The 20,634-nt window shown below is 39.0% G+C and overlaps 1 protein-coding gene across 4 annotated transcripts in view; it reads left to right on the top strand.

The window, feature by feature from the left end:
- LOC124552411 (coronin-2B-like) overlaps positions 1-20,634 on the top strand; it is a 112,401-nt gene that overhangs the window by 73,086 nt on the left and 18,681 nt on the right. For all 4 annotated transcript variants that reach the window (XM_047126676.1, XM_047126677.1, XM_047126678.1 and 1 more), the window contains one exon: positions 5,812-5,951. In XM_047126676.1, the coding sequence (XP_046982632.1) occupies positions 5,812-5,951 (140 nt within the window). The remainder of the gene's footprint in view (positions 1-5,811; positions 5,952-20,634) is intronic.

The raw sequence follows: 20,634 nt of genomic DNA, 5'->3' as shown, positions 1-20,634 counted from the left end.
ACACACACACACACACACACACACACACACACACACACACACACACACACCATGCATGTGCACACGTGTGTGTGTGTGTGTGTGTGTGTGTGTGTGTGTGTGTGTGTGTGTTCTGGAATATATTCTTTGCTATTGTGTGGAGAAATTATATATATTATATATTTAACATATGAGGTGGAAGCCACACCCCCAGAAAGTCTTCCCACCTGTTCTTTTGACGCAGCTGTTTTGTGCACAGGTAGGCATTCATCCGAAAGAGAGCTTCCTGCTTTTTGTTGTCCTGTGGGGTCAGCCACGCACACTTCCTGTCTGAGCACAGGACACACACACACACACACACACACACACACACACACACACAGTTAGCACATGGGCTTGTATTTGGTAAATGGAGCAAACCAACACAGCTGTGACGTGTTTGAGATTTCCAGTGGTGTGAATGTGCTGAGGTGTACATTATTTATGCATTAATTCTTGTTTCCTTAAGTAGTTCCAGGTGAAAGCGAAATTTGAGAGGCTACACCCACCTTCACGTTTGGTAACTAGCGTAGGCCGTAAGTTCATTTTGCAAGTGTGAAATAATACTACTTTTTTTAAAAACTTTGATTGTGCTGTTTTTCTGAAATTAACATTTCGAGTAAAATTCTACACTGAAGGATTTGCAGGCCATTCACGATGATTGAGGTACTTTGTCTAACTGCATCTTCTTCATGCATGTAAACAATTGTTTGTAATATGACATCAGTATTGAACTGAACAGGAAGTGGAATAGGTTCCCTTTTAAATAACTGAGAACAAATAGTTTCCACTTACATTTATTGACAGACTGAATATCATTTGTTCCTGAATGGCTTCCTGCTCAACAATTTTCCTTTCATCAGTATCTGTTATACATTGGACAATAGTTCCTGTAACATCCTGATTGATTCCATGATGTCTCAGATGTCCTCGGTTATCTAGCATGTGTATGGATTTAGGTAATCTGTAGAATTCAGTCAAGACAACGTCTTAGTTTCTTTGGACAGGTAACAGGTAAGTGGTTTTTGGCTTTACAGCCGCCATCAGGTGTGTAAGGTAAACAAAAACTGAGGTACTTTAGAATTTCTGAAAAATGGACCTAGTACACCTCTCACATGTTTCTGTATTCATCATCTTCAGATTCTCATAAAAGACCCAAAACTGGATAACTGAAACTCGCTTAAAGGAGTGAAAAAAGTTGTAATCAAGACTTATGTGAGTAATTGTCAATTAAGAGAATATAGTTGCATTTATCTATTGAGAATTATCATCTTTTGTCATTAAGACTGGCACAGTTGTTCGACCACTGCTTCCTCCACTATCATCATATTTGTTTATTTTCGTTCCCTTCTGAAATATTTGGAAACCTCTTTGTTTAATGGCAGATTAAAAAATTCGTAAGGAACACAGTTCCTCTGTCTTGTAACACACAAATAGAATGCTGTTTTCGAAATAGCTGTGCCAGTAAGGCTCAGAACACTGCCATTTTCAAGGCATTCAGAGGAACCCTCATAGTGTGCCAAATTGCTGTTGAAGTTCATGTAACTGTTGCTGTTACTAGTTTTGTCTGTTGAATGAATTATTTTTCACAAGTAAAAATTCGTTTTCAGTTAGTTGTGTGGTATACGAGTATCAGTGTTCCACTATCCCAGCGGTGTATCAACTTTCCTTTTGTGTGATGCTCTTATGCCAGTACTTCAGTCAGTTTTGATAAAGACGTCAGGGCAAGCTAGCTATAATAGGCATTAGGTAGCAGAAATTTCACTATTACTAACATTCTAATGTTAGTTTGCTCATCTGTTCACTTGGAGGTTTTTTCCATTATTTAGTGGTGACAATGGTAGTTTGCAACTTAATGTAATTATTTTGACCCTGATCTGCTTGTCATCCTGTTCAATGCATTTTTACTGAATTTTGAGTATTTTGTAATAAGATACAGTGTGTGGTCCCTTAGTTTGTGGTAATGTTGCAGTGTGTATGCTTCAAACAGTAATTAGTTTAGTTGATACTAATGTATGAAGCAGTGAACACTAATTTAAATTGACTAATGTGATTGTTTTATGAACTGCTGACACAACACATAAATGACACCAGTTATCTTTAAGGTATTGTTGTGGTAAGACTTAAACCAGCACAAAACAATTAAAGAGAAGTCATGGGCTCCACAGATGCTTGTTAATTCTGTGGAAAAAAGCCAATAGTGCAGTAAAGTGGGAGTTTTTGATAGTCAATTAGGTTTTGGCTAAAATTAAGCGTAAGGCTACATCAGGCAGTTTTTCAAATACTGCTTCTAGATTAGCATAGAGTCAGTCATGTATAGCCAACAGGGGGATTTTGGTAACAAACTAGAGGTGACAAAACAGATGTCTTTTTAATTCTGAAATTGAAAACTTATTATTTTGTGTATGTAACACTGCCTGTAGTTGTGGTTCATTTGGGGCGTGAGAGTTTACTTCAAATTCCTAGTTATAAAAATTTCTGCCTGCCCTTCTCTCATTGCCTGCCATCAGCACTACTCCTCAAAACATCTGTAAGAGCAATGGCACCTTAACCAAGTTACCTTCTCTTTGTCTTCTGTCAGATCTAGTGCTTCCCACTTTTAAATTAGTTTTGCCACCATATTCTAGCATGTTGCAAGGATTGTCTATCATCATGTCATATTATTTACTATTTTACAAGATTATTCTTTAGTTTGCCTGCATATAGAGTATCAATAATCATGAAGTGACAGCTGGTGAAGCTATATCCAGCAATAAAAATTATCTTTGCTTGCAGAAAATTTTTTGTAAATTATTGTTCTCATTCTAATTGTTGGCACACAGAGTTTAATACACCAATGGGGAAAAAATTACAATAAAAATTATGTAGAATAATGAAATTTTGTGAATACTTTAATCTAGGCATCATATTTACGTGATTGACATTGCAAGATCACAGGTTAATGTAAGCACAAAATTAAGCCAATGCAAATGAGAAATGCTGACAAATTAATAACTGGTATAACTGCCATAACGTTGAATGTGAGCATGCAAACATGCTATATGTCTGTCTTTGGGATGGAGATCAGTGCCCACACTTGGTCAGTCAATACAGGGACAGTTAATGCCGTTTGTGGATGACGCTGGAGTTGTCATTGTACGATCCCATATGTGCTCGATTGGTGACAGATATGGTGATTGAGCAAGCCAAGGCAACAAGTAGACACTCTATAGAGCCTGTTGGGTAACAACAGCAGTATGTGGGCCAGTGTTATACTTTTGAAAAACATCCCATGGAATGCTGTTCACACATGGCAACACATGATGTCGAATAAACAGATTGGTGTACAAATTTGTAGTCGGGGTGTGTAGGGTAACCATGAGAGTGGTCCTCCCGTTACACGAAGTTGCACCCTGGACCATAACTCCAGGTGTAGGTCCAATGTATCTAGCATGCAGAGAGGTTGTTTGTAGGTCGCCAGTGGCCCCCTTCTAACCAATACACAGTCACCACTGGCACTGAGGCAGAACCATATTTCATCAGAAAACACAACTGACCTCCAGTGAACTCTCACTTGACACCACTGAAGTCACAAATGGCTGTGGTTTGTGGTAAGTGGAATGTATGCTACATGGTGTCTTGCTAGGAGCTGTCCTCGTAGTAATTGATTTGTAACAGTTGGTTCTTTCACAGTGGTTCTAACTGCTGCTATAATTGCTGTTGTAGATGTAGTACAATTTGCCAAAACCATACACCAAACACGATGGTCTTCTCTCCCGGTAGTGCCACGTAGCATTCCAAAGCCCAGTCTACTTGCAACGATACACTCTCACGATCAGCGCTGCCAGTGATCGTGTATAGTGGCTACATTCCTACCATTCAGCTTCTCGCAGCCGTATTACCCAGCGTCATTCAAACTCAATGAAATGTTGATAATGGCATCTTTGCCGCCTTATAGGCAGTCCTTACCAACATCAACTCACCATGTCAAATCTCAAAGGTAACTAATGCTTATGACCATTACAGCATGTGTGATTTGCACACTTACAGTGATGCTACTAGCATCACTCTTATACAACTGGTGTGAAATTTGAATAGACATCATCTTTCAGATGTAGAAATGCACTACCAACTTTCGTTTGTCGCACAACTCCTTCTTGATGTTGCTTTGTGTGTGTGTGTGTGTGTGTGTGTGTGTGTGTGTGTGTGTGTGTGTGTGTGTGTTTGTTTCTGATTAAAGCTGTGAATTAAATTTTTTGGACAGAGAGATAGTCCAACAATAAACAGTACATTTTGTGATCCCATCATTAATTGTTATTAATTAAATCCTTTGTCTGTATCATAGTCTGCTACTGAAGGAGAAAATGAATCCTTATTTGAATAAATCAACAAATTGACAGAATCTACCAGTTACGATTGGCCAATTGGAGAAACAGATTTCGAGAGAAGTATCATAGCATTGCCACTAATGTTGCATCAGGGGCTTTACAGTGTGGATATTTGTTCGTGTTCTTTTCCTGAATAATTTTTTATGATGAAAGTTGGTTACATCTATTCATTGCAGTCAAAACATTTCAAATTTAGTTGATTTTGAATATCTGGTGTATGAGCACATTTAAAAAATAGAAAGTAAGACATTCTCTTTGTGAATTTTGCATTTTTGGACCAAGATTAAAAGTAAACGTGGCATTGTTTTAAAACTAAAAATTTATGCGCATGTCAAAGTGTCTGGTGTGTTTGCTATTGTCCATGTGTTACACCTGCAATTAAAAGCTATTTGAAGGTGTTCATATTTGGTGGAGCAAGAGGAAATGGGCTGTAAGATTAATCCTTTAATGACTTTTTTCAAATTATGTTCAAAAAATAATCTTTTTATTAATGAAAAATGGATGACATTACCTAAAGACAAATAAAGACAGCTTTTATAGCTCAAAATAAGTTACAAAATTTTAAGAGCACAAATTATAAAATCCCTAGTATACACGTGCACTGGACTTTGACTAAAATATCCTGAAACTTGAAATCACTTTTTAGTTTCTGTGTAACTACAAAGTCTAACCATGTATTTCACAACAGTTTCCTGTAAACATAAATCTTGAATGGCTGGCTGGAGCACAGTGGATGTATTCATCTCATACCACTGGTGAGCACTTCTCACTCAATTGGCGAATTGTCATTACTTTCAGTCTTCATTGAAGAAATATCACATTCTTCTACACTTTCTAACCTGCTAAATTCAGTGTCAGACTCAGGATCACTACAGCCATTCTGTGTTGAAAGCATTGTCTTAACAAGGAGAGTGTATGAAAGCACGTGTTTTGATGTCGAGTATCCAAAGCTGAACACTGTAAAGACGATATCTTGAGGTAGCCACCTCAACCAAAACACAATAGCCGGGCTACAAATGTAGGACCAGATGTTCTTTAGTGGGTGAGCACTTAACTATCACTGCTGAAAAGTATATATGCATTGCCCCTCTCTCTCCTCCCAATGGTCTGTTCTTCAGTTGGCCGAGTATACTCTGGATTTTAAGTTGCTATCAAAACAATAAAAACTAGATAACTCATGGTATTAAGCTAAGGAGTTCAAAGCGCTTGTAAATGACGAATTTAGGAATAGTTGTTTATCAAGTTTAATGTGCTATGCAAGAAATTTTACATATAAAGGAGCACAAGAAGTTATAGTACTCTTGAGAATTTCAGTATGTGACACATGATTTGGATGGACTCTTTAAAGATTAGGCTGTTAGCAGTTATTGATTGTTGTAGCAGTGTTCCTGCCTTTCATAGCTGATAGTGTTCCCATTTGTCTAAGGTGTGACAGTACACACGCACAAACCTCGAGTCCGTCAGCCGCGGGACAACGTGCTCCCCATGGCTAACAACAACAACAGCCGCAAATTTGCCTTCCTCTCCCAAGAGACGGTGCCAGACTACCGGCCCATCGATGTTAAGGTATGTTTAGTTACTGTTTGAGGTTAAATGACTATTCCGTTGCTTCTTAAATGAACACCGTAATTATAATTTTTTTGACACCTAATATTGTAACTGGTTTGATGCGGCCACCACAGAGTCCTCTCCTGTGCCAACCTCTTTCACTTCGCAGTAGCAGTTTCACTCCTGCATCCTCAACTATTTACTTTGTGTATTCCAATTTCTGTCATCCCCTATAGTTTTCATCCTTGGCAGCTCCCTCTAGAACCATGGAAGTTATTATGTGATGACTTAACACATGTCCGATCATCCTGTCCTTTCTTCTTGTCAGTGTTTCCCATATGTTCCTTTTTTCCCCAGTTCTGTGGAGAACCTCCTTATTCCTTATCTTATCAGTCCTCATATTTTTAACATCCTTCCACAAACCACATTTAGAACACTTTGATCCTTCTCTTTTGCAGTTTTCCCACAGTTTGTGATTCACTACCTTGTAGTGCTGTGCTTCGAACACACATCCTCTGAAATTTCTTGCTCATTTGATGTTCCATAGTAGCTGCCTCTCTTGACGAGGAGTGCCGTCTTTGTTTGTGAGACTCTGCTTTTTATGTCCTTTGTCTGTCATGTATTATTTTGCTTCCAAAGTAGCAGGATTCCTTAACTTTATCTGTGATCATTCAAAAACATTCATACATGCAATAAGTCATTTATTCCACTGTGAGTCAAACAATTAATTCTTTTTTCATAGAATGCCATTGGCCACTGATGGCTTCACAGCCACACCCACACTAGCACTCTCTCATCTGACTGAAACCATATCCACACGTCTTTCTTCGGACTGCCAAGTATTTGAAAATCACACAGTGAAAGATCTGGGCTATACAGTTTATGTTGCAATGTTTCCCAACCAAATTGCTGGATCGTGGCCTTCACTAGATTGGTAGTATGGGGACAGGTGTTATTGAGTAAAAGGATGATTCTGTACGACATCTTGAGGGCAAACAACAAAACCAGCAGTGTATACATCCCATATCTCCCCCGCCAAAGAAATCCAAAGCTGTTCACACAAGTTCCAGTAGGTTGTGACGACTTTCTTCTTCGACTGCAAGGGTTGTCTGCTTACAGAGTTCTTCCACTGTGGAATCACAATGAGTGTGCAGCACTATGAAGCTCTTTGCAGAAACAGCTTTGCTCCATGAAGTCGAAATGCCCAGGAGTGCTGTCTGATGGAATCATCTTGCTGCATGATAACGCCCGCACCGACACTGCCGAGCAGACAAAGGCTACGCTTCTGCGATTTGGTTACAAAACATTGCAATGTCCTCCGTACAGCCCCAATCTTTCACCATGTGGTTTTCACATCTTTGGCGACCTGAGGAAAGAAGAGCGTGGACATTGGTTTCAGTTGGATGGGGAAGTTCAAGGTGCAGTTGTGGATCCATCAGCAGCAGACCATGTTCTACAAAACAGGAATTGATCGTCTCATGTCCTAGTGGGGTAAATGTCTTAATGCAGGTGGTGATTACTTTTCAGTGGAACCATTCTGTGTTCCTGTTTGATGGATTAAGTTTTCATTTGACTGCTCCTTATATATTGTAATCCCTGGTTTTGATGTTAGATTTATTGCTACTCTTATCCCTGCTACTTCTCATTACTTTTGTCTTTCTTCAGTTTACTCTCATTCCATCTTCTGTGCTCATTAGGCAATTCATTTCATCCAACACATTAATTACTTGATACACCTATCTAATCTTCAATATTCTGCAGCACTACATTTCAAAACCTTCTAGTCTCTTCTTGTCTAAACTGCCTACCATCCCCATTTTAATACCTTACTAGGCCTAATACTTAAATTTGTATGTAATGTTAACATACTCCTTTTCTTCAGAAATGTTTTTCTGGCCATCATCAGTCTGTGTTTTATCCCCCTCTCTTCTACAATTATCAGTTATTTTGCTGCCCAAATAGGAAAACTCATCTACTACTTTTAATGTCTCATTTACTGATGTAGTCCCCTCAGCATCACCTGACTTGATTCAACTAATATTCCATCACCCTTGCTTTACTTTAGTCTGTGTTCATCTTACAACCTCTTTTCAAGACACTATCCATACTTCACTTTGAACTCCTTCACCATCTCTGACAGAATTAAAACCTCATCAACAAACCTCAAAGTTTTAATTACTTTTCCCTGAACTCGATTTCTCATTCCAAATTTCTCCTTTGTGTACTTTACAGCTTGAATAAATTCGAGGGATAGGCTGTAACACTCCCTACACAGTCCCTGCCTCCCTATCTCCTAAGATCCATCTTTCCATACATGCATGAATAATTTTTGTTAGTATTTTGCCATCATGATTCAATAAAGTGGTTGGTTCATTAATAATCACGTTGCCTTCCTTGGGACTCAGTTAAATTTTGTGATAAGCTGATTGAAAAAGTCATAATATAGAAGTGTTTTTATTTCTGCACTTAGATAGTAGGAAGTTGGGACAATCTACTTCGGGTTTTAAGAGAGTAAGCTTATCAGTCTAGCGTAAAATAGATTTCTTTTAAAAAGGCTATTATTTCTTAACAATGTCTGTTGATCGCTATACTTTTGACCCACCAAGAATCCATATTTGTCCATCCCATTCCAAAAGTATGTTTTTTCAAACTGTTTAACACTCTGTTGTAGCCATCATCACTTTCTTACTTGAGGAAAATATTTCCCCTCAAAGTCAAATTTTCAAACTGTAGTTACGAAAAAGAACTTGTTGCTACATTAGGAGAATGAGGTCTGTGGTAAACTGGTTTGAATCATAGCTGATGCATGTTCACCACTCTCTCTTTCATTATGCTGTTTGAAGTGTTGTCCCAGTGAATGTACACTGGCCCCACCAATATGCAATGTAATTCTGTGTGCAGTCCAATAACAAAGTGCAACTGCAGCCACTTGTAGTGCTTCTGTTGTCAGAATAATTCATCAGGATTGTAGTCAGGATACCAAAAACAGCAAGACTACAATCTCCACAACCACCAAACCTTTGACTACTTTGTCAGCAGTTTTCATTGTTAATGTGAGGATCAAAGTTCATCCACTATTAAAAATCTGTGCAGAAAGGACTGTAGATTGGACCTTGCTGGATTTTGCATTGAAGAGTTGTTCTATATGCATCTTTGATCAAAAGTAGACTGTCACTGTTCCCAGTGCTAACAAAGCTTTTGTGCAGTGTGTCAGTCATTGGAAAGCTTACAGTAGCAATTATATGTAACACATTAATTTTTTGTTCTTCCTTTACTTCAGTATTAATTTCCTTGACGAATTTTGCATAGTGACCACAACAGCCTAGCTGGAGCACACTTCTGTTTCTGTTCCCCTGTAGCTACATACCAACAATCTTCTGTATCCCATGTCACACCACCTGCTTGACATGAACGTAGTATGCGTCTGATAGCTTCAGCAAAAACTTTAAAATGATACAATAATTTTGTGCATTTGCTGCCACAGCTGTTAATACTTTAACCCTTTCAGACCTGATTTTTTTTTTTTTTTTTTTTTTTTTTTTTGCTGGAGGAAGGAAACATTTTTCTTTATGTATTAATGCCCTTAGGTGATTTTTTAAATGATTTTAGATGCAAGATTTATGCAAAAATATGTACCCGTTTTCAAAATATACTTTGTACACTTGGCTTCATTTTATTGAATAAAATAACTAATAATGAAATATTCTCTATTGTAATAAATAAAATGACCATTCAATAATTATCATGCAAAATAACAATAACAATATTCAATTATACAGTGGAATATAGTGAACCAACCACATCAGGGTATTCTGGTGTCACGAGCTGCTGCACACTGTTGTGATGGCTAACAGTTGGCAGCACTTGCACGTAATGAAAAGCTTGAACATTCACAAATGCATACGTCAGATTCAAATTGGGGGAAAATATTTCTGTTGCAGCTAAGACACAGTAAAATCTTAAAGGTTTAATGTAACACTGTGCATAAAACACCACCTCAGCTGCTGTTGAGAACAGGTTCAGTTTCTCCTACTGGTTCCATTCATTGAAGATCCTCAGATGCCCAGGACCATAAAATAATCACAGTTAGCAAAAACAAAATTTACCATTCTCCCATAGAAATTTGCCAGACTTAACAAACTTCCCTCGTATCCAGTACAGGGCATGTACTGAAAGTACTGTGTGCATGATAAGTACAATCACATAATGAGATCTGGCCTGTGTGTTTGTTGTTCCACATAGACCTGTAAGAAGTCGGTCATCAGGTGCCCTCCTTTGTAGCTTTAGAACAGTGGTATCTGTGCTGTTGAGGGGTAGAATACGTCTTACAGTGCTGGCAAATGATTTGATTATGTTGATCAAAAAGTAATATAAATATTGAAAGCTGTGGTGTTTTGTCATCTCCACATGTCTGTCACATACACAGATACAAAAAAAAAAAAAAATTCTTTTGTTTCCCTTATCCAACTGAGACTGCTAGTTCTTTTTCTCTTCCCCATTTTTTTATCTAGTTGCTAGGGATTTTTTGGATTTCTTCTGTTGACTTTGTAGAAGTTTAAAATTATGATAAGTTGAAGTGCTAAAGTATTGAGAGAACATATTAAAAAATCAATTTTCTTCTCTTTTGTTTGCATTTGTAGTGTAAGAGGATAGTTTGAAAAGTTCTCAGAGTGAAATAGGAAAAAAACAGTTTGCCTCAGTGAAACTATTTTTCATTTAGTCTCCCACTACACTAACACACTTAGTACAGTCATGTTCCAATGCCTTGATACAATTTTGAAAATTAGATACTTCCAGGCCTGCAAAGTACCTATCAACTTCTGCAGTCAGTTCGTCGTTTGAAACTAATCTCCATCCACTGAGCAAAATTTTGAGTGTAGGGAAGGAGCGACATTGGGCAAATAAGCCAGGTGTGGCAACAATTAGTGTCATAGTTCATGTATTTTTACCACAGTAAGGACACTTGCTTGTGGGTGCACGTTGCCTCAATGAAAGACGGCATTTTCCTTGCCAAACATGCCCATTTTTTGCATATCTCTCATTGTAGTTGGTTCAGGAGGTCAGCGTTGCATTTTCCCGTAGTTGTATGACCAGTGGGTAGATAATCGATCAGCAGAATCCCTTTCACAGCCCAGAAAACAGATACTGTGATCTTTCTCACTGAACATATTTCCTCTGCTTATTTTTGCAGTGGTAAATCAACCATGTTTCCACTGCTTTTGACTGTTGGTTTGTCTCCTGGGTATAGCAATATACTTGAGTTAGGTCTGTGGTCACATACTGGTGCAAGAAATCTGTTGGTACCTTTTAAAACAGGTCAAACATTGTTCGGGCGTTTCCGTTCTGATGCATATCTGGCTTTGTTTTAAGAGCCAGTACAGATTTTCTCATATCCAGTTCCATTGTTAAAATGTTATATACCCATTCAGATGACACCTCTATAGCTTCCCCAATTTGTCACATTTTGTCTGTGATCCTCCATCACCACTTTATGCACTTTCGCAGTAATTTCTGGGATAGTGGCAAATGTTGGTCGGCCACTACACTGGTTCATCATCCAAGTTGTCCTAACAAAATTGAAACTTGTTCATCCACTTAGCAACAGCTGAACATGAAGCAGCAGAATCCCCCAGAGTGTTATGAAAATCAGCATGAATGTCCTTTGCTTTCATAACTTTTTTACGAAATACATAATCACTGCTCAGATCTCGACTTCCCACCCTCGTTTCCTCTCTCTTCCCGCCTTCAACTACAGAAATAACAACATAGGAATGACAAAGATATTCCCACCACATATCACTACCCCGAGCACTGACACATCACATGTTTTCTCATAAAAGATGACTTATTATTATGCAGGAACCTTGTTGTGTTAGCACTGACCTCTGGTGGCAATTCTGTGAACTTCCAGTTGTCTCCTATTTATTTCCTTTGCGTTTGGATCTCAATTTTCTGATTCCCGCTGCGACGGGATATTTTTTATCTGAGGGAACGAGTGTAGCGCGGCGAAATTCAAAGTCCCGCTACACTGCTCATTCTCAATGCCCTGTCACCCACCTGATATGAATATCCCCCCCCAGTACCTCAGATTTAATATTGAGTTAGCCAGCTACATTGATATGCATTAAGTTTTGCTGCTGCTCTTTGTGCTGTATTCTGCTATTTATGCAAGTTGGAGTCAGTTCCTTTTTTTTATGCAATCCTGTACATGAGACATTTCGTTGTGTTCTGGACAGCTTTAATAAGGGGTGGAGGGGTGGGGTGTTGTTGCAGCTGCATACATGTTGTTGGGTCTTTATTCTTAGTGTCACGCATTGCGGGTATACTCCATCAGTCCAAAAAGTTCAAAGACTGATTTTATTCCTGGAATGTAAGTGATGTCAGTGAAGTAACTATAGTGGCTGCTTGAAGTAACAACTATAAACAACAGACATGCTTTGGTCCAGCCAGTTGCAAGCAGACAATGTTCAGTTGTGGATGTGCGGCCATAGGGTGTCAGTGTTGCGTCACAGACGGCAACAGAGCAACATGAGTAAATTGAGTATTAGAGATAGTCTCCAGTGTGGTTTGAAGAAGAGACAAGTGTGTAAAGTTTGTCCCACTCACCGTGAATCCCAAATAAGATAACAACACGTACACCATCCGATCAAAAGTATCTGGACACCTGGGTGAAAATGACTTAAAAGTTCATAGCTCCCTCCATCGGTAATACTGGAATTCAGTATGGTGTTGGCCCATCCTTAGCCTTGATGACAGCTTCCACTCTCTCAGGCATATGTTCAATCAGGTGCTGGAAGGTCTCTTGGGGAATGGCAGCCCATTCTTCACGGAGTGCTGCACTGAGGAGAGGTATCGATATTGGTTGTGAGGCCTGGCACGAACTCGGCATTCCGAAACATCCCAAAGGTGTTCTATAGGATTCAGGTTAAGAATCTGTGCAGGCCAGTCCATTACAGGGCTTTTGTTGTCATGCAACTTCTCTGCCACAGTCATGCATTATGAACAGATGCTCAATCATGTTGAAAGATGCAATTGCCATCCTCGAATTGCTCTTCAGCAGTGGGAAGCAAGAAGGCACTTAAAACATCAATGTAGGCCTGTGCTGTGATAGTACCACGCAAAACAACAAGGGTTGCGAGCCCCCTCCATGAAGAACACCACCACACCATAACACCACAGTCTCTGAATTTTACTGTTGGCACTACACACGCTGGCAGATGGTTTTTCCACTGTTAAATCGTCCAACGAGGCATCGTTTGGCATTTACTGACATGATGTGTGGCTTATGAGCAACCACTCGACCATGAAATCCAAGTTTTTTCTCCTCCCGCCTGACGTAGTACTTGCAGTGGATCCTGATGCAGTTTGGAATTCCTGTGTGATGGTCTGGATAGATGTCTGCCTATTACACATTACGACCCTCTTCAACTGTTGGCAGTCTGTCAGTCAACAGATGTGGTCGGCCTGTACACTTTTGTGCTGTACGTGTCCCTTCATGTTTCAACTTCACTATCACATTGGAAACAGTGGACCTAGGGCTGTTTAGGATTGTGGAAATCTCGCGTACAGACAAGTGACACCCAATCACCTGGCGACATTCGAAGTGCATGAATTTCGCGGAGTGCCCCATTTTGCTCTGTCACTATGTCTAATGACTACTGAGGTTGCTGATATGGAGTGCCTGGCAGTAGGTGGCAGCATAATGCACCTGATATGAAAAATGTGTGTTTTTTGGGAGTGTCCAGATACTTTTGATCACATGCTGTACGTGACTACTGTGATCTGGTTCAAATGCAAACACTAGTTGAACAAAATCCTGAAGAACTTTGGTGACAGTATCACATGTTTATATGAATGTTCTGTGTCTTGTACTCAAGTGAGGGGAAACTATACGGAACACCATAAGCTTTAAAATCACTGTCTTAACTTTCCTTTATTTTATGTTAATCTAGTCCTGGAAAAACTTTTTGTACTCTCTCTCTCTCTCTCTCTCTCTCTCTCTCTCTCTCTCACACACACACACACACACACACACACACACACACACACACACACACACAGTAATCTAATAAAATAAATTTTGATAACTCTACTGCAATGGCTGTTTGATTATTGCAGAATCGATGTTTGAATTGTTGTTTAGTTCTATTTATTTAGATTTAGAAAACATTTTGTAGTAAAGAAATAAAAATTATGTACTAAAAAATTAAATAGGTTGCACCCCAGCAGTAAAAAGAGTTACAAAACACACAATTTGTCAGTTATTCAGTGTTGTTTGGCTCTTATGTAGAGGCACATTCATACAAAATTGTTCCTGCCTTTTATTCTTCTGTCTAGTTTTGGGCAAAATAACATTTCAGTAACTAGACTGTAACTGCGTGAACAGTACCCGCCAATATGAATGAGGCCTCCATTGTTATCAGCTCTCTGTGATACCCCTTCCCACACAATTTTAACAGAAATCTATGCCTAATATTGGGTAGGGAGAGAGAGAGAGAGAGAGAGAGAGAGAGAGAGAGAGAGAGAGAGAGAGAGAGAGAGAGAGAGAGACTACCCAATTTTTCTCCCGAAGTTAGCAACAGTGATTATCAGTGTTAGTTACTTAACAAATTTGCAAATAACATACATTTTTACCCTATACTCTTCATGGATCAGCTAACAGTGCAACCTGACCACATTCTGCTCCCCATACCTTCCAAACTCTGGACACTCTCCTGCAGTACTGGATCATCTTGGTGCGATCTCACAGTTTTTTAAGTAATGTCACAGAGAACTATGTTCTGCAGTTTGATCCTGTTACCAGATTGTACCATCACCTTAGATCTTCAGGTCATTATTATAAACAAAAAAGAAAAAGAGAAATTAATGCTGTAAGTCATGCAGATGTTTATGTAGTTTTTAAAGATAACCACATTAACATTTTACAAGCTTGTGATCCGTAGACATCATATTTGACCCACGTCTGGAAATGTGCTGTTTCCATGCTACAGCCAGTATTTTATTGGGCCTGACCCAGTACATCATTTGTTTTTACTATTCCACCCATTAATATCCAAGGAAATTGCTCATGTATTCGTCAGTGGGTTCTCTACGATGTGATGCAGTATGGCCTCATTCGATATGGGTGTGCAGCATCTCCTTGGAGCACCGCAGTTATGCCTGCTGACAGTGAAGGTACCCTTTCTCAAAGCCTTTCCGTAATTGTGGTGAAAAGGGTACACAATGGAGCAATGGAGTCAGACATTGTGGAGAACGATGACATTCGACATATCTAACATAGCCAATCCCCATCGTGGCTACCTTTTTGCATAGGTACCTAGTAAAGACATTTCCAAATGGCTGTAGCGTGGAAATGGTATGTGTCCAGACATGAATTCAATTTCAGAGTATTGTCTCCACAACCCCTCTTAAAAGTCCTTGAGGGTTTTAGATATATGTAATGTACTGTGATGTGCATGTGTGAGTTGTGGAGGGTGTACTTGTGTGCATTTTTTTTTTTTTTTTTGCCAGTTTATGATAAAAAAAGAAAGATTGACTCTTAACTACTATTTTAACTTTTCATAGTGTTTTTTTCACTCTTGCCTTCATTCTTAAGCATGTGTTTGTATGTATATCTATTTCTTCTTTGACTAATTTATTTTTTTATAATTTCTGTGCATCAACTTTTCTCTGTAGAAGAGAGCGGTACGTATTTGTGTAAGAATTATGCCACATTGTAAATGTTTGTAATATTCACAGCTGAGAAGAATGTGTGCTATAGGAACTTTTTTGCTATGATTGGGGAATGAGGTGACATAGTCTATAGCATGCTACATTTTCACGGACACTTACGTGAAAATTGTAACTGTGACCAGCTCGAAAAGATGTGAGTGATATAAAGATGTTAAAGTATCTCACGTATCCAGTGCACTGATACTTCTGGAATATTGTTGGTCATATTTTCTATTTTTGTACATGGTATCAGCAACTGCTGTATTTATGATTCATATTTTGTTTTATTTAGTCTAAACATTGCCAGTGGTATAATTTTCACATCTGTTTCTTGCTTCTAGGGTGGATGTCATGTCTGCATTCACATTTCACTTGAGGTTTCTTATTCAGTAGTGGGGCTGTACACAGGAAATAGACTCATAAGGCTGACAATCACGTCTATTAGTAAGCCATCATTTTTGGGGCATCCAATGACACAGTTTGTGGTCAGGTACAGGGCACAAAGGAAAAGGGTCACGGGGGGGGGATAGGACTATTTACTCTCACCCCTCACAGACATTCTTCTCAGCTGCCTTCCGTAGAGTAGAGTGAGTACTTCCTGGATGCACCTCAATATTACTCTTAACAATTTTATTGTAATTGGTATGCCATTTATTCATTTTCTTCCTGTTGTTTTCCCCTTACAATGTCTCTAATTTTATAATTTAGTCAATCTAAGGTCTTGTAGATATCTTCAACTGCACTTAAGTTGTACACAGAGCACTTTGTAAAGATAGAAGAAAAGAAAACTGGAGGGAAGTGATTCTGTGGCAGAGACTGTTGTTTCTTCCTTGGGAGGTGCAAAATTCAAATCCCTGTCCATCCGTTGTGATTAAAGTCTCGTTACTGGCAATGTGTGCATGTGTTCTGAACAACAACAGAAATTTGTGAGCACAGCTATGGTACTGCATTTAAGTTCTTGGTTATGTGCACAAAAACTGCTTTATTAAGAGTCTTTATGAATTCCACTGTTTGTATTCCACAAAGGATTTTCCGGTGTGGTGTGTAGAGGTTCGATGTACATTCCATTCAAACGCTGTAACTGATATATGCTTAATTCTTCGAAGTAAAAATTGTGTGCTTAATTCTTCAGAAATAAAATGCAAAGTAAAAATCAAACTGATTTCACTCAATATTTATTTCAAAATGAAATTAGCTGTATGTTGTACAAAGGTAGAAAATACGGGAAATTAAATGAGCAGTCATCACTGTTCCTTTTTAAAGTTAAAAATATCAACCCTACATAGGAAAACTAGTCCAAAAAATCATATTATTTGAAATATTTGTTTATCATGTTAAAACGATGTTACGACAAATGTAGGGGGTTATTATAAAGCCTTAATTATTACTTCAGAAACATCAAACTGTGACCACAGAACTCCATGATGGAGTTCGTCCTTCTCTAGATGTCCACCGTTGAAAGCGAAACATTTTTATCAACGGTTGATGACTTGCCAGAGACCTCAGTTACAAAAGTCTGCATTTAAACTGTTCAGGAAATTTTCCAGTACAATATTAACTTGCAGTCTGGGAATGGCTGCCATGTAATCGTTTCTTCACCTGAAGAAAGATGTAGTCACTGGGCCTCTTGTCAGGAGAATACAGGCTGTGAGGCTGAATTTGATAGTGTGGAAAAGCAGCATGTATTACTGTGTCGTGTGCAGAGTGAACTGGGGTACTGTCGTGGAGCAAAAATGTCCCTTTGGACAGCTTTTTGAGATGCTTCATTCGCTCATTAATTTGTCCATTCACCAATTCATTTGGTCATTCGTTCATTGTGTTCTGTAGATACTATCGAAAAGAAAAACCTTCAGGGATGTGGAATGAGTTGGGTGTATATCAACATGAGACAAGGACATCATAGAAACTCTATCTATTTGTTGCATTAACAATGAACTATCACTACACTGCTTAATGCTGTTCACACCTAGGCATCTAAATTTGAGTAAATTTGTAAGAAAGCTTCTACTTCGAGAACAGCTACTTCCTCCTCAGTTTTCCTATACAGCTGCTGTTTATCTGTTATTGGTATGCTCGTACATGTACGTAATTGCAATTGGATTTTATAACCTATAAATACACAGTCCTATTTACACAAGATCCATCCAATAAAGAACTGGAAAAGTTGTATGAAAAATACAAAACGTTGATAAAACTTGTGCTTCTTTGTTGAAACCAATTGAAACACACTGTAGGATGGCAGTGCATTGTGGTGAAAGTTGAATCGAATGCAAGTGTAAGAATGGGCAGATAATTTCAAACGGGATGTGCCAAGTGTTGAAGATTCACCGTGCCCAGGATACTCTGTCTATGCAGCCACAGAGAATAACATTACGAGAGTTGTGTTGGTACGGGAAAATGGGCATGAATGATGTTGCAACAACAATGAACATCAGTGTCGGATCAGCCCACTGTATTGTTCGTACTGTACTGATGATGTTTGAGAAAGTGTTTGCAAAGTGTGTTCCAAAACATTTGTCATCATAAATGAAAAAAAGGTGCAGGATGTGTGCAGGGAGACATCAAGTCTCTTCATACTCTAACTTGCAATGTACCACATGCAAACTGCATGTTTCAGGAAGCCGTAGTGTAACAGGGATGTGTAGATCTAGTGCTTAGCTGACGTACCTTGTCGGTTCTGCATCTCTGAAGTCCACCTATGGTATCCATATCGGTCAGACTTACCTTACTTATCTACAGGACAGTTTACAGCATGTTGCACACTGGCATATAAATTTTGAGAATGAATGTGCTACAAATATAATACTCTCTGAAAGCTGTTCCACTTGCAAATATGTCACAGACAAATCTAGTTGAACCTCAGTATATTGCTGAGGCCCACTGTCCTCCAGTATTGTAGACGTACATTTGTTACAGCAATAACACGAAGTTCCAGTTGCTTGGATCAGAAAAGTAAACATAACTTTGAGCTCTCAGTCATAGACTACTGACACACGAGAAAAGTTACTGGCACCAGAAGGTACAATACTACTCTCCTCGAATTCTGGTATGCTGAGAAACCTGTACCTGTCACGCAGGTCTTGCTACCACACAGCCAGGGTAGTTTAGGAAATGCTGGCACTTTCTCAACTAACACAAAATAATGGAATTCTCTCCCTGTCACAACTGGATGCTAATCAGTGATGATATATTCATAGCACTGAGACTGTGCACATGGAACAGGGAAGACAGCCAACTTACCTACATGCATTGTAGTAATGGTTTTGTGACTGGCACAAGGTCTTCACCAAACAAATTCACTTGTATGCAACTTGGCTCCCCAAAACATCACTTATGTAATACATACAAAGACAAAGCATATTTTGCCACAACTGTAGAGCCACGTCTTAATAAAAGTCTGCTCGCTCGATGCTCCCACTGCACTCTTCTTGAACAGTGGCACGCCCTTCCACTACTGCCTGGCAGTGGCAACAATTTAATTACAACCTTGCCTTTGAGAATTATTAATATTCTTTATATTACAATGCCTTCCACTGATGATACGAGTGAGACCCTTACACAATGATATCTCCTCCTAACTATTAAAGTCCGTAACATTTTCAGACCCTACTTTGCCTCTGACTTTCTAGGTTACCTCGGACCTGACCACTCATTCGGAAGGAAGAGCTGTAAACTATGCAGTATTTTAGCTGAGGACACAGTTTGTATCCATCCATCAGCCTTCAAAACTTTCCAGGCCCCACGACTTCACTCGCACCCCAATGACTCCCGCTATCTCGACCACTGCCTCCCCCCCTCTGCAACAGAGGCAGAACCCACTCGCTTTGGTCACTCGTGAATTAAGATCAATCAGCTGGATTGAAACTTGAATATCTCACGATCCACTTCTAAGATCATTTTGTGGTTTTCATCAAAACTATTCTAATAAGATTCTCAATGCAGTTAAATATGCTTGTACTTGCTCAGTTTTTTCTTCAATAATTTTAATTTACCAAATTGTGGATGAGGGGTACAAAGAATGTGGACAGTGGACAGACATATCACTGCCATGTCCCACGGTGGTGCATTGTTGTAACACATTTCCACCAAATCAACTTATTGTTCTCCTTCAATTGCAGAAAACAAGTTATCTCACAATACTTCACTGTCAGTGGATTGTGCCATTTTGGTCTGTTTCCTCTAGTTGTGTGCTACAGCACTGCGGCACGAAGACTTTAATGTCTACCAGGGCACTCGTGTGTATCAGCAAACAAACAAAACATTAATTAAGTAACTTTATTTTTTCTAGGTCATAATTACGACTACGTACCCCTCATATAAGAAATGCTACCTAAAAGTCCCCAAAATCTATCACTAAGTACAACCCCAGATGTTTCCTTCTCGCATCCTCGCTTGGGCCACTTTAGGATGTTGTGAAAGAGTTCTCCATTACTCATCTGACCACGATGTATGTGGATAATCCCATCAGTATCGAAGAAACAAAAGAATGAGGATTTGATGTTGTTCTGAACTTAACAGGCTTTCTTTGGTTGAGGTGAAATGGTCCCTACCTTCGGGACGATTCATCACCTATAATGACATTACAAAGAAAATCTGAATCAATTTGGAGTTCTTTCTTTTCCCTGCAGACATTCATGTTTTGCTTTCTGATCATCACTAAGCAGTCGTAGTACGAACTTTGCAACAATCCTTCTCATGTTCAATTTTTCTGACAAAATCCACTGATGTGTGATACGATAATCCCACTATGTTATAGATGTCGTGGATGGTCTGCCTTCACTCTTTCGTAGTCGCATTCCAAAGAGTACTGATTTTCTGGTGTAGTGCTGGTAGATGGTCTTCTCAATCAATCATCAACATTATCAGTAGATATCCAGCCATTTTTAAAATGTGTAAACCAGTCATATGTTTGTGTCTGGTCACATCATTAATGAATGCTTGCACTAATGTATAACTTGATACAGCAACTGTGTCCTCTCAGGTTGGTCAT

Source organism: Schistocerca americana, chromosome 10 (genome assembly GCF_021461395.2).
Source record: "Schistocerca americana isolate TAMUIC-IGC-003095 chromosome 10, iqSchAmer2.1, whole genome shotgun sequence".
NCBI lineage: Eukaryota > Metazoa > Arthropoda > Insecta > Orthoptera > Acrididae > Schistocerca > Schistocerca americana.
The sequence above is the reverse complement of the archived record's forward strand: the minus strand, read 5'-3'. Positions and strand labels throughout refer to the sequence as shown.